This window comes from Montipora capricornis, chromosome 11 (assembly GCF_036669925.1).
Source record: "Montipora capricornis isolate CH-2021 chromosome 11, ASM3666992v2, whole genome shotgun sequence".
NCBI classification, from domain to species: Eukaryota; Metazoa; Cnidaria; class Anthozoa; order Scleractinia; family Acroporidae; genus Montipora; species Montipora capricornis.
The window spans coordinates 35,001,214-35,011,213 of NC_090893.1; the positions used below are offsets into that span (position 1 = coordinate 35,001,214).

General features: G+C 42.1%; 1 protein-coding gene and 1 pseudogene across 3 annotated transcripts in view; one reads left to right on the plus strand and one right to left on the minus strand.

Moving 5' to 3' along the window:
• The window catches only part of LOC138025061 (uncharacterized), a 23,967-nt gene that overhangs the window by 7,512 nt on the left and 6,455 nt on the right, over positions 1-10,000 (minus strand). For 2 of the 3 annotated variants that reach the window (XM_068872315.1, XM_068872313.1), the window contains exon 2: positions 3,709-3,790. In XM_068872315.1, coding sequence (XP_068728416.1) covers positions 3,709-3,790 — 82 coding nt within the window. Of the gene's footprint in view, positions 1-3,707; positions 3,791-10,000 lie in introns of all 3 variants that reach the window. The other variant, XM_068872314.1, reaches the window with a different exon arrangement.
• LOC138025063 (uncharacterized) lies at positions 7,866-9,293 on the plus strand (annotated as a pseudogene).

The window sequence follows — 10,000 nt, forward strand, 5'->3', positions numbered from 1 at the left end:
TATCGTCCTTATCCGAGAAGACTAGAGAGTCTAACCATTTGCATGTAATACACCGAATGCAAATATGGCGGACCACTCGGGCGGACCGGATCGAGTTGCGCGAAGTCGAGGGTAGTTAGGCCACGGCTTTTCCCCTGTTGTTTTGGTTGTCGCGAATGGCTGAACGTGTGCTAACTGAGGAGGATATCTCGGGAGCTTCTCTCGCTGGTATATAGCCGATGCGTTTTGTTTTGACTACACGTCGCAAGAAACTTGCAAACATCGAGCGTGTTTTGTCATTTTCGCGATGCCTACTTATTGCTGTGTTCCTCAATGTAACCAGCTGAGGTGTAAAATCGCCAGCTGGAGAAGAGTATCCCTTTTTGAATCTCCAAATCAACCGTTACTGAGGAAGAAGTGGATTCACGCGATCCGACGAGAGGAAGGAAAGAACTGGCGAATCTTTGGAGACACGAAAGTTTGCTCTTTGCATTTTAGAGGAGAAGATCTGAGAAAGTCGCTCGCTCGACGAACTTATGTTGTGGAGGGAAGTGTACCGTCACGATTTGCTTGGTCTGTGCAATCCCCAAGGAAAAGAAAAGCACCAACCGAAAGGCTACCTTTGCCGGCATCTTCGAAGAAACAATTGTTTACATCCGACCCTACTTCTGAAATTAACATCGCGTCATCAGCTGTTGAAAGTTCAGATGAAATATTTCCCACTACAAGTGGAGCCAACGAAAAACAAATGAGCCCGATATCAGTGTTGAGAGTAACGTGGAAATGGATCAACGAAAGAAAGTCGAGGATCTCGAGGCTAGACTGTTAGAAGCTGAAAAGGAGCTTTCGAGCCTTCGAAAGAAGAACGATGAAATATTCGTCGTTCAAAAACGTTGTTGCTTTTCGCACACTAGTAGGTATACTGAGTGGCTTTTGCTGGAATCAATGTTTTTCCCTGACTTTGCGATGTGATTGTTCATCTCGGTACGGGTGAAAAAAGGCATTCGTTTTATATCACCAAACCAGCGATTCGAAGGTTAGTTTGGTTGCGGCGCATTTATAGTAGTTGAAGTATTGTCTCCACTCGCAGTTCGGTGCTGCTTGCGCTTTGTATAAACGTTGTGAGGATCGGGATCAAATGTATTTTGGTCTCGGCCAGTTCTGATATACTCTTCGACCCTTTGAAAGCGAAAATATAGTTACTTTTAGCTCGTATAGTCCAATTTTGCACAGGTATGGTATTTTGACAAGTCATAGCGAAACACAGAGCGATCTTCCGCCTTTCCTCTTCACTAGCGCTGCCTTTGTTTTTAACCCCTTCAATGAATCGCCTCTACATTTCAGCCAAAAACGAAGTTCGTCGCATTTTAATATCTGGGGCTCTCTACCAGCGAGAGAAGCTCCCAGAATCATCCTCCTCAGTTAGCTCGCGCAAACCAAAACAACAGAGAAAAGCCGTGGCCTAACTACCCTCGACTGTGACTTCGTGCAACTCGACCCGGTCCGCCCGAGTGGTCTGCCATATTTGCATTCGGTGTATTACAAAGGCAGCACTTTCTCCTCAGTTATTTAAAGACCCTGAGTCTTGCTCCGGGCCGGAGTTGAACTCACGCGTGACAGCCCGGTGCTCAACCAACTGAGCCACCGGCGCGCGGTTCACTGGAATATATAGAATTTCCTCTGCTAAAGTTTTTTTTTTTTCAATACGCCAGTTACTTATTCCTAAAGTATTTTTGCGCCAAATTTCGTTAAATTCTAATGAGCGGTTCTCGAGAAATAGGCGTATCTCCGAGGAAGATACTCCGCATTCAATAGCATTTGTTTAACTTACTACGCATGCGCTGCATATAACTGGGTTCTTTCGATAACAAAGAAAAATCTGCGAATTGCGGAGTTCTTTGCATCGCTGCCTTTTCTAACATACATTTCTCATAAAAGACTAAAACCTTCAAAACACTTTGTTCATTTATGAGGAGAAATAGTACAGATAGCGAAAGCATTGAGAAAATGAAATGATTGCTTTGTTAAAGCCATGTTTATTTTTTTGCCATCCTTGCACGTGCGCTGCATTGCCTTAGAAAAAAGCGCGCGCGAAAACTTTGTTTGACGACCTTAAACATGTAAAGAATTGTATCCAAAGTAGCTATCCGAAGTAATTTTAGCTACCTTTGGCGAAAGTGAGAAAATCATGGTATGTTTAGTAAACAACAAAGAGTATCTCGCAATCATATGCCTTTGCGCGTGTCTTTTACACTTATTATAAGTGTGCCTAAACCGGCTCATCTATTTTTCCTTTGCCCGTACAACAAACATCTCGCTATTCACACCTCGATTTTTCACGTATTATTAGATGTAAAGTTACCTAAAGTTAGAAAACCATCTGTCCTTTTGGTCCTCGACAAAGTTGAGAGAGGTATGGGTATGGGTTTATTCTCGATCTGACATAATCATTACGTTCAAGTTTACAAAACGTTTTTACAACGGAAAGAAGTTTGTGACGTCAAACCATGAAGGAACCTTTGCCTCTGTAACCTCGATCTTAGGTCAAGATGAAAGCACATTAATTAAGCCAAGTTTCGCGTTAAAAAAGGTAATATTAACCATTTTATTGCAGTGAATCAAGCTGGGCAGAGTTGCTTTTCTAATTGAAAAGACTACAAATCAAAGAACAACAAATCATATCAAAATATTGGTTCTTGCTGAGAAGGGAAGATCATAGTGCTCAATTGAAAACATGTCAGACCACACACAGCATCAAGGCCGCATTCGAACACAGGCCATAATGATAAAAAGGTGAGTGCTTTCACCACAGCACCCATGGAGACATCTACCTGAGTAGCGTGAAAAGGTTTGAGTTTAGGTGCACGTAAATAACTATGCTGAGCATGATGGTCATAATGATTATTATAAATAAATTTTCAAAAACATAGCCTATCCCAAAAAATTCGAGTGAAATAGTTCTCCGGAACATATAGCTGTGGAAATCAGAATAGAGAGCATTTAAATATCTTGTGGAATTTGACAAGACTTCCGCATAATTTGCTAATTTCCGCACGATGCCTCATAATTCGCACTAAGAGCATAATAAAAAAGCTGAGACTTTGTAATAGTTTGTTTCTTAAAGCTTTAAAACGCCACACTTCAATGCAATTTTAACTCTCAAAGCGACGAAACGGCCTCGAATCAATTGTAACGTGACAGGACCTGAAGGGCTTTGTAGCCTGCCTTAAATAAGTTTTTACCATTCTACCCGAGTGGTATGGTATTTATGAAAGTCGTCTATTGGTGCAAAACAAAAATAATAGAAGGATAGAAGATCCCCAAAGAAGAGCTAAAGTTGGGGGTTGTACTGTATGCTGAGCTAATTAAGGCTACAATAGTCCACTGCAGAGATAGATCCCTTGTGTTTCACTTAACCAACAACAAATATTTATTTATAAAAAAATTAATTAAGAGTACAGTCTGCCTATTGTTTGTCTGTGTGCAAACGACTTTTTACCAGTGCAGAAGATGGGTTTAAACCCTAGAACCAATAATCGCAGCTACAAATAAGCAAAGAAAAATCGCATAATTTGCCGAATAAATCAGACAAGCGATGCCGCATAATTAACAATTTTTTTATCGCACTTTATCAGATGCCCTGTTTCATTACCAATAAATAGTAACGACGTTAACATCGATGAGGATGACCGTGACGACCATGACTGCTATTATTATCATTATTATTACCATTTGCAGATGAATCGTTATCTCCAGGCTTAACATCATATTCTTCATCTTTTTGCTCTTTTGCTTGTATTTCTCCTTCTTCCTGTAAAAGTATAATAAATCACTGGTTCAGCTGCATATGTCAGCAATTCCTTTACTGTTGTGGCTGATTGTTCATTGCTGGGGTCAATTCAATAAAACTTTTACACGTGTAATTTACAAGTGTAGCTATTGTTCTCAGACTCTAAAACAATGGCTACACTTGTAAATTACACGTGTAAAAGGTTTATTGAATTGACCCCAGCACTAGAGTGTGGCGTTGTCCTGCATCATGAAAGACTTCATTCTCGTCACCACAGCCGTGGATCGACCCAAGGCTCTGGGAAACTGTGTAGACGAGCATGCGCCGTGGGGTTCTTATACCTAAGTAAGTAAGTAATTTTTAAGTAAGTAATTTGCAAATGTGTCATAAAAATTACAATGTGATAATTTAAATAATCTTACATGTACAAGTAATGAGTGAGAAATAAGAAATAAAAATTAAATCAACTGAAATGAATAACCGATTACAATAATTAATAGTTTAATAAAAGAAAATATTGGTGATTAGACTGTCTATTTACAAAACATACAATTGCAGTCATACGATGAAGACAACTGTATGTTTTGTAAGTTCTTCCGAAATGTAGAAAGGGATTCCGACATCCTTATTTTGTCTGGTAGATTGTTTCATTGTTTACTAGCCTGGTACGTGAAAGAATGTTGCATATAAGATGAGGTTGGTCTTGGAATAACAACCTTTAGATGGCCCCGTAGGCTGTAGCCGTTGCTACGCAGGATAAACATTTCCCGAATGTAGTTCGGTGCCTGGCCATAAATACTTTTGTATACGAGTATCAGTGCTTGTTCTATGCGTCGGTGTTCCAGGCTTTTAATATGTGCGATGTTAAGTAACTCTTCATAAGCAGTCGATTTAGAGTGATTAAGAAGAGTCCACAGAGCGAATGCGTTGGTTGACTCTAGTTTTGCAGACAGACCTTTACTTAGACCTATGAACAGTGGTGATACATATTCAAAGTGAGGCAGAATAAATGCTTTGTACAATTTAATCATAATATCTAAGGGTATAAATTTGCCAGTGCGACGAAGAATTGAAACTTTTGTGTTCACTTTCCGCCAGATTTCTTTAATATGTGCTAGAGAGTGAATTGTCGATGATTACTCCGAGGAGCTTGATCTGTGAAACGTAATCCAGTTCATTGCTGTCAATAACAAAGGGCGTTGGTAGAGTTGCTCTGTTAAAGACGATGGATTGAGATTTACTATGATTGAGTGCCAGGAAGTTCTTACGAAACCAGGAGACGAGTAGACCAAGGTTGTTTTGTAAGTTTATTTGCAAGGTGGATGGACAAAGGCTTGAAGAGTACCCCGTAGTGTCATCGGCATAAAATCTTCAGGAGCACGAAATATTTGAAAAGTTCGCATCATTCATATATATATATATATATATATATTGAAGAGAAGGGGGCCCAAGATTGAACCTTGAGGAGCTCCACTCTTCATAATTTGCCAATCTGACAAATTACCGTCTATCTTGACATGTTGCTTTCGATCAGTCAAGTAAGAAAATAAAAGTTGAAGGGCGTCTTCAGTTACACCGTACGCTGAAAGCTTTGCAAGAAGCAAATTATGGTTAATAGAGTCAAATGCTTTGGAGAGGTCTATAGTAAATGCTGCAGAGTATTCGTTAGAGTCTAAATTTTCTCTAATATCTTCGCATGTCTTGAGAAGGGCTGCTGTACATGAATGTCCTTTCAGGAAACCAGACAAATTCTCACTGAGAAAGTCAAGAGGAAGCTCGTATAGCTGATCAAAGATAACTCTTTCGGCTATTTTTGAAACAGCCGAAAACACAGATACAGGACGGTAATTAGATTTTAGAGTCTCGCTGTCTTTTTGGTAGATCGGAGAGACAATGGAAATTTTCAATCTGTAGGCCAGGAGCTACTAATGATGCACCGATTGATAAATTTTGTGAGAGAACTGAGAATTCCTGGCTCAGCAAGTTTCAGCAGGCGTGGAGAAATTCCGTCAGCACCGGTGGCTTTATTAATTTTGATACTAGAAAGTATCCTTCTGATGTAAGAATCCCGAACAGGAGTGAATGAAAAGCTCATTTGTCCTTTAAATTTCTGTTCAATGGCTATAACACTGGAATGAGTCTTAAACTCTTCTGGCTGTAAGTTGGACATGTGGGTAGGCCTAGGTACTGCATGAATGAAATAATCGTTGAGAAGATTGGCGACATCAATACTATCAGTAATGAGGCGCCCATCTTCAATCAGTCGAATCATAGGCAGCCCAAGCTCGCGTCACTACAGACAGCCGTTGAGAATTTAAACGCATTGTAAGACTTTGTATGGGAAATAAAATACAGTCGATTATGAAGCCTAAAAATTGCTCAATTTAACGTTCATTCAATAAAATGAATCAAAATGATTCACCTCTGGTGTATTCCTGTGCCTTTTGGAGTTTATTTCACAGTTTCAGGAAGTCCATGTTTTCAATGTTCTAAGACGAAGTCAAGGCTGCACACTAAGATTTCGACCGTTGTCAACTCAGAGGCGGTTTGCAACTCGAAAATCCATCCCAGCCAAGATTTTTTCACGCAAAGCTAAAGCCACATCATTTGCGAACCTCCATGAATGTTTCGTAGTCAAAAATCCCCACGCACTTGGCTGGAAATGAGCATTTTCTGCTTCGATTTCCACGATAGCTGATGAATTTAACTGCTACTGATCGCCGCACGAGACACAGAGCTTGGGTTCCGAGGTCAAATTAACTCCACCCGATGAGGTACAGTCATTACAACACTTACCTCATCCCCACAGCGAGAAGCCGCTGTGATCACTGATACCGAGTTGTAAAGTCTTAGTATAGCAGAATCTTTCCGGATGAGTTGTCAAAATAACAACCTAAAAATTTGCTATTTGAACCTTATGGCGCCTGCTCACTCCTCGTGCTAACATGAATGCACCAATTAGAGACGCTTAGACGCTTTTGATTGTTCTTCATGAAAAGAAGAGAAGACACTTTGTTTCAGGGTTCCCCAGAGCTCTTCTCTCAAGAGCTCTGGGGTCGAGATTGGAAAGACTCCTTCTCGACTAGAGGCCTTTGCGCGTGTCTGTTATAGTTTTCTTGCATAAATTATGAAACATATATGTATTTTGGCAAGTTTAAAAGCAGAGATCAAGATAGTTGTGACAATTCGAGAGCTCATTAATACTTCATGAGCCTAACAGCATATCAAAACACCGATAAAACGTCACGTGTAGTAGTAGGCATCCTTCTGTCTCGGGAGACAATGGTTGCGCCCTGTCTTATCAAATCAGTCTGGTTGAGAGCAGCGTCTGGAATGGCTCAGCAGACCTATCCTGGCGTGACAGTCCTTGCCATAAGTGAGGCAAATGAAATCGGACGGCTGGTCTGAGGTCTGGCTCTGCTGTCTCTGTTTCCTCTATTCCCTTTTGTTCTCCAGCTGGAGGTTCCTCTTTTCCTCCCCTCTCCTGACTCTCTCATGCACAGTGTGGCGCCAGCATCCGCGGTCAGCTGCCGCGAGTTCCCAACTGTTCGGGTCAATGTCTGTCAACTTCATGTCTCTTTTGCAGACATCTTTGAAGCGTAGCATTGGGCGACCTGCTGGGCGGCGTCCCAAGGCTAGCTGGCCGTACAGGATGTCCTTGGGGATACGTCCATCTTCCATGCGGTGCACATGTCCGAGCCAACGCATCCGACGCTGGCAAAGCATGAGGTGCATGCTGAGGGAGCCTGCTTTCTCCAGCACTGCAGTGTTGGTGATTTTATCCTGCCATGTAATGCCCAGGATACGTCGGAGGCAGCGGAGGTGGAAGCTTTCCAGGCGATTCTCCTGTCTAGCGTATGTGGTCCAGGATTCACTGCTGTATAGCAGGGTACTGAGGACGCACGCCTGATACACTTTGAGCTTGGTGTTTTCAGCCAACTGGTTGTTGCTCCACACTCTCTTATTCAACTTCCCCATAACGGCAGAGTGTATGAGCTTTATATCCTGATAAAACACTCCTCGTTAGTGTTCTTTATATAAAGAATACTAATACGGCATAGCTTGTTTTTCTTGTCTGCTAATATTCACCTCTCACAATTTGAACAATTGTTTTGAGTCCAGAGGGACACGCTCTTTGTGGAATGTTTTTGAAGCCGTTCAAAAAACTCGCAGCACGTGTTTTATCGAGTCTAAAAACACTCGGCAACGCCTCGTGTTTTTAAACCCCGATAAAACACTGCTGCTCGTTTTGTAAACATTACATTAAAAATACTCTCTCTTTATATGCACTAAGATACTATAAATGGTAACAATAATAGCAATAATACACAACTACAACAATAATAACAACAACAACACCATCAACAATAATGATGATAACATTAACAATTGAGGACTGAATGAATGACAGTGGCTAACAATTACTTTTTATTTTTCATGGTCAACGTTTATATTAAGGGCCTTAAAAGGTTAGCAATCATAAAAAAATATGTGAAAGGAAAGGAAAGGATTAATTTATCTTCTAGGTCCCTCGACGATGCCAAGATAGCCCTGCTCAAGAAAGGACTGAACTTCGCTGTAACTCCTGCGTACATCCCTGCCACGGAAATTATCGCCAAGGTCGAATCAGCCACCAGACAACTCGACGCTGAACAAGCAGACACGGTCAGGAGAGCTGTTAACAATATCCTTCAACAGGCAGAACTACCTGAGCCCAACATCACGAAGGAAATGCAAGGCGCCCTTAAACGCTTAAAAGAGGACGAGTCCATCAAGGTGCTCCCAGCGGACAAAGGGCGCACCAGCGTAGTCATGGATGCCAACACCTATCACAATAAGATGTCTACCCTTATCGAGAAGGGACCGTACCCGCTGCTCAACAAAGACCCGACAGACCGTCTGAGCCGGAAGTTGTCCGAAAAGCTACTAACCTTGAAGCAAAGCGGATATCTATCAGAGGCCGTTTACAACAAACTCAGACCTCGACACAAACAGCCGCCTAGAATCTACGGTTTACCAAAGATTCCCAAGGCCGATCTTAAGACCTATTGTGTCATGCGTTAACACCTTCGCATATGATTTATCTGCTTACTTAGCTAACATCTTATCTCCTTTAACAGGTAACTCGGGTTTCGCGGTGACTAATTCTGCTCACTTCGTATCCACCATTAGCAGCGAGACTATCCTAGACAACAAAATCATGGCGTCTTTTGACGTAGAGTCGCTGTTTACCAACGTTCCTATCGACGCCGCTGTACAAACCGCGCTAAGAAAACTAGAGGACGACCCCAGCCTTGCGGACGCAATACACTAACTCCTGCTCAGATCGATGATCTCCTGGATCTCGTATTGAGATCCACATAATTCCAGTATAACAATTAGAAGGAGCAGCCATGGGAAGCCAGATCTCCGCTGTTATTGCTAACCTATTCATGGAGAGTTTCGAACAACAGGCAACAACTACTTCGGCCTACAAACCTAGGATCTGGAAATGGTACGTTGACGACAATTTCACCATTCTGGATCGCGGAAACGTTGATAGCTTCTTACAGAATCTGAACAACCAGCAGCCTTCCATTTGCTTCACCATGGAGACAGAGAACGACTACAAACTCGCTTTCCTTGACACCGCAGTTTCAGGAGATCCGGACGGCCGCCTCGAGCTCACCACCAGCGTATACAGGAAGCCTACGCACACTGATCATTACTTAGCGTATGATTCCCACCACCAGCAATCAGTAAAACGCGGTATTGTCAAGTGCCTCTACGAGCTCGCCAAACGTCTCGTAACAAAACCCTCTGTTATCTCCAAGGAGACGAAACACCTGTCTTCTATTCTTGTCTCTAATGGTTACCCTTTTTCTTTATTGCAGAAAATTACCAAGACCAGGAAACCGAGTAGCATTTCTGAGCCCACGATCGAGTACAAGTCCACTGCGGCGAACAACTTTGCCGCTGCCTACAGCAACAAGGCATACGCGCTGTTTTCAAGTCGGAGACTACATTAAAGATCACATCTAGTACAACCGAAAGACGCTGTCGAGCCCACTAAACAAGATGGCGTGGTTTACAGGATTCCCTATAAATGCGGTAAAGTCTACATCGGCGAGACTGGAAGACCTATGCAAGATAGAATCAAAGAACATGAGCGAGACATAAAGGGGAAATCTGAGCAGTGGATGACGAAAAGCATGAAAAGCCAATTAAAGAAATAGTAAATTCTCCCAAAGA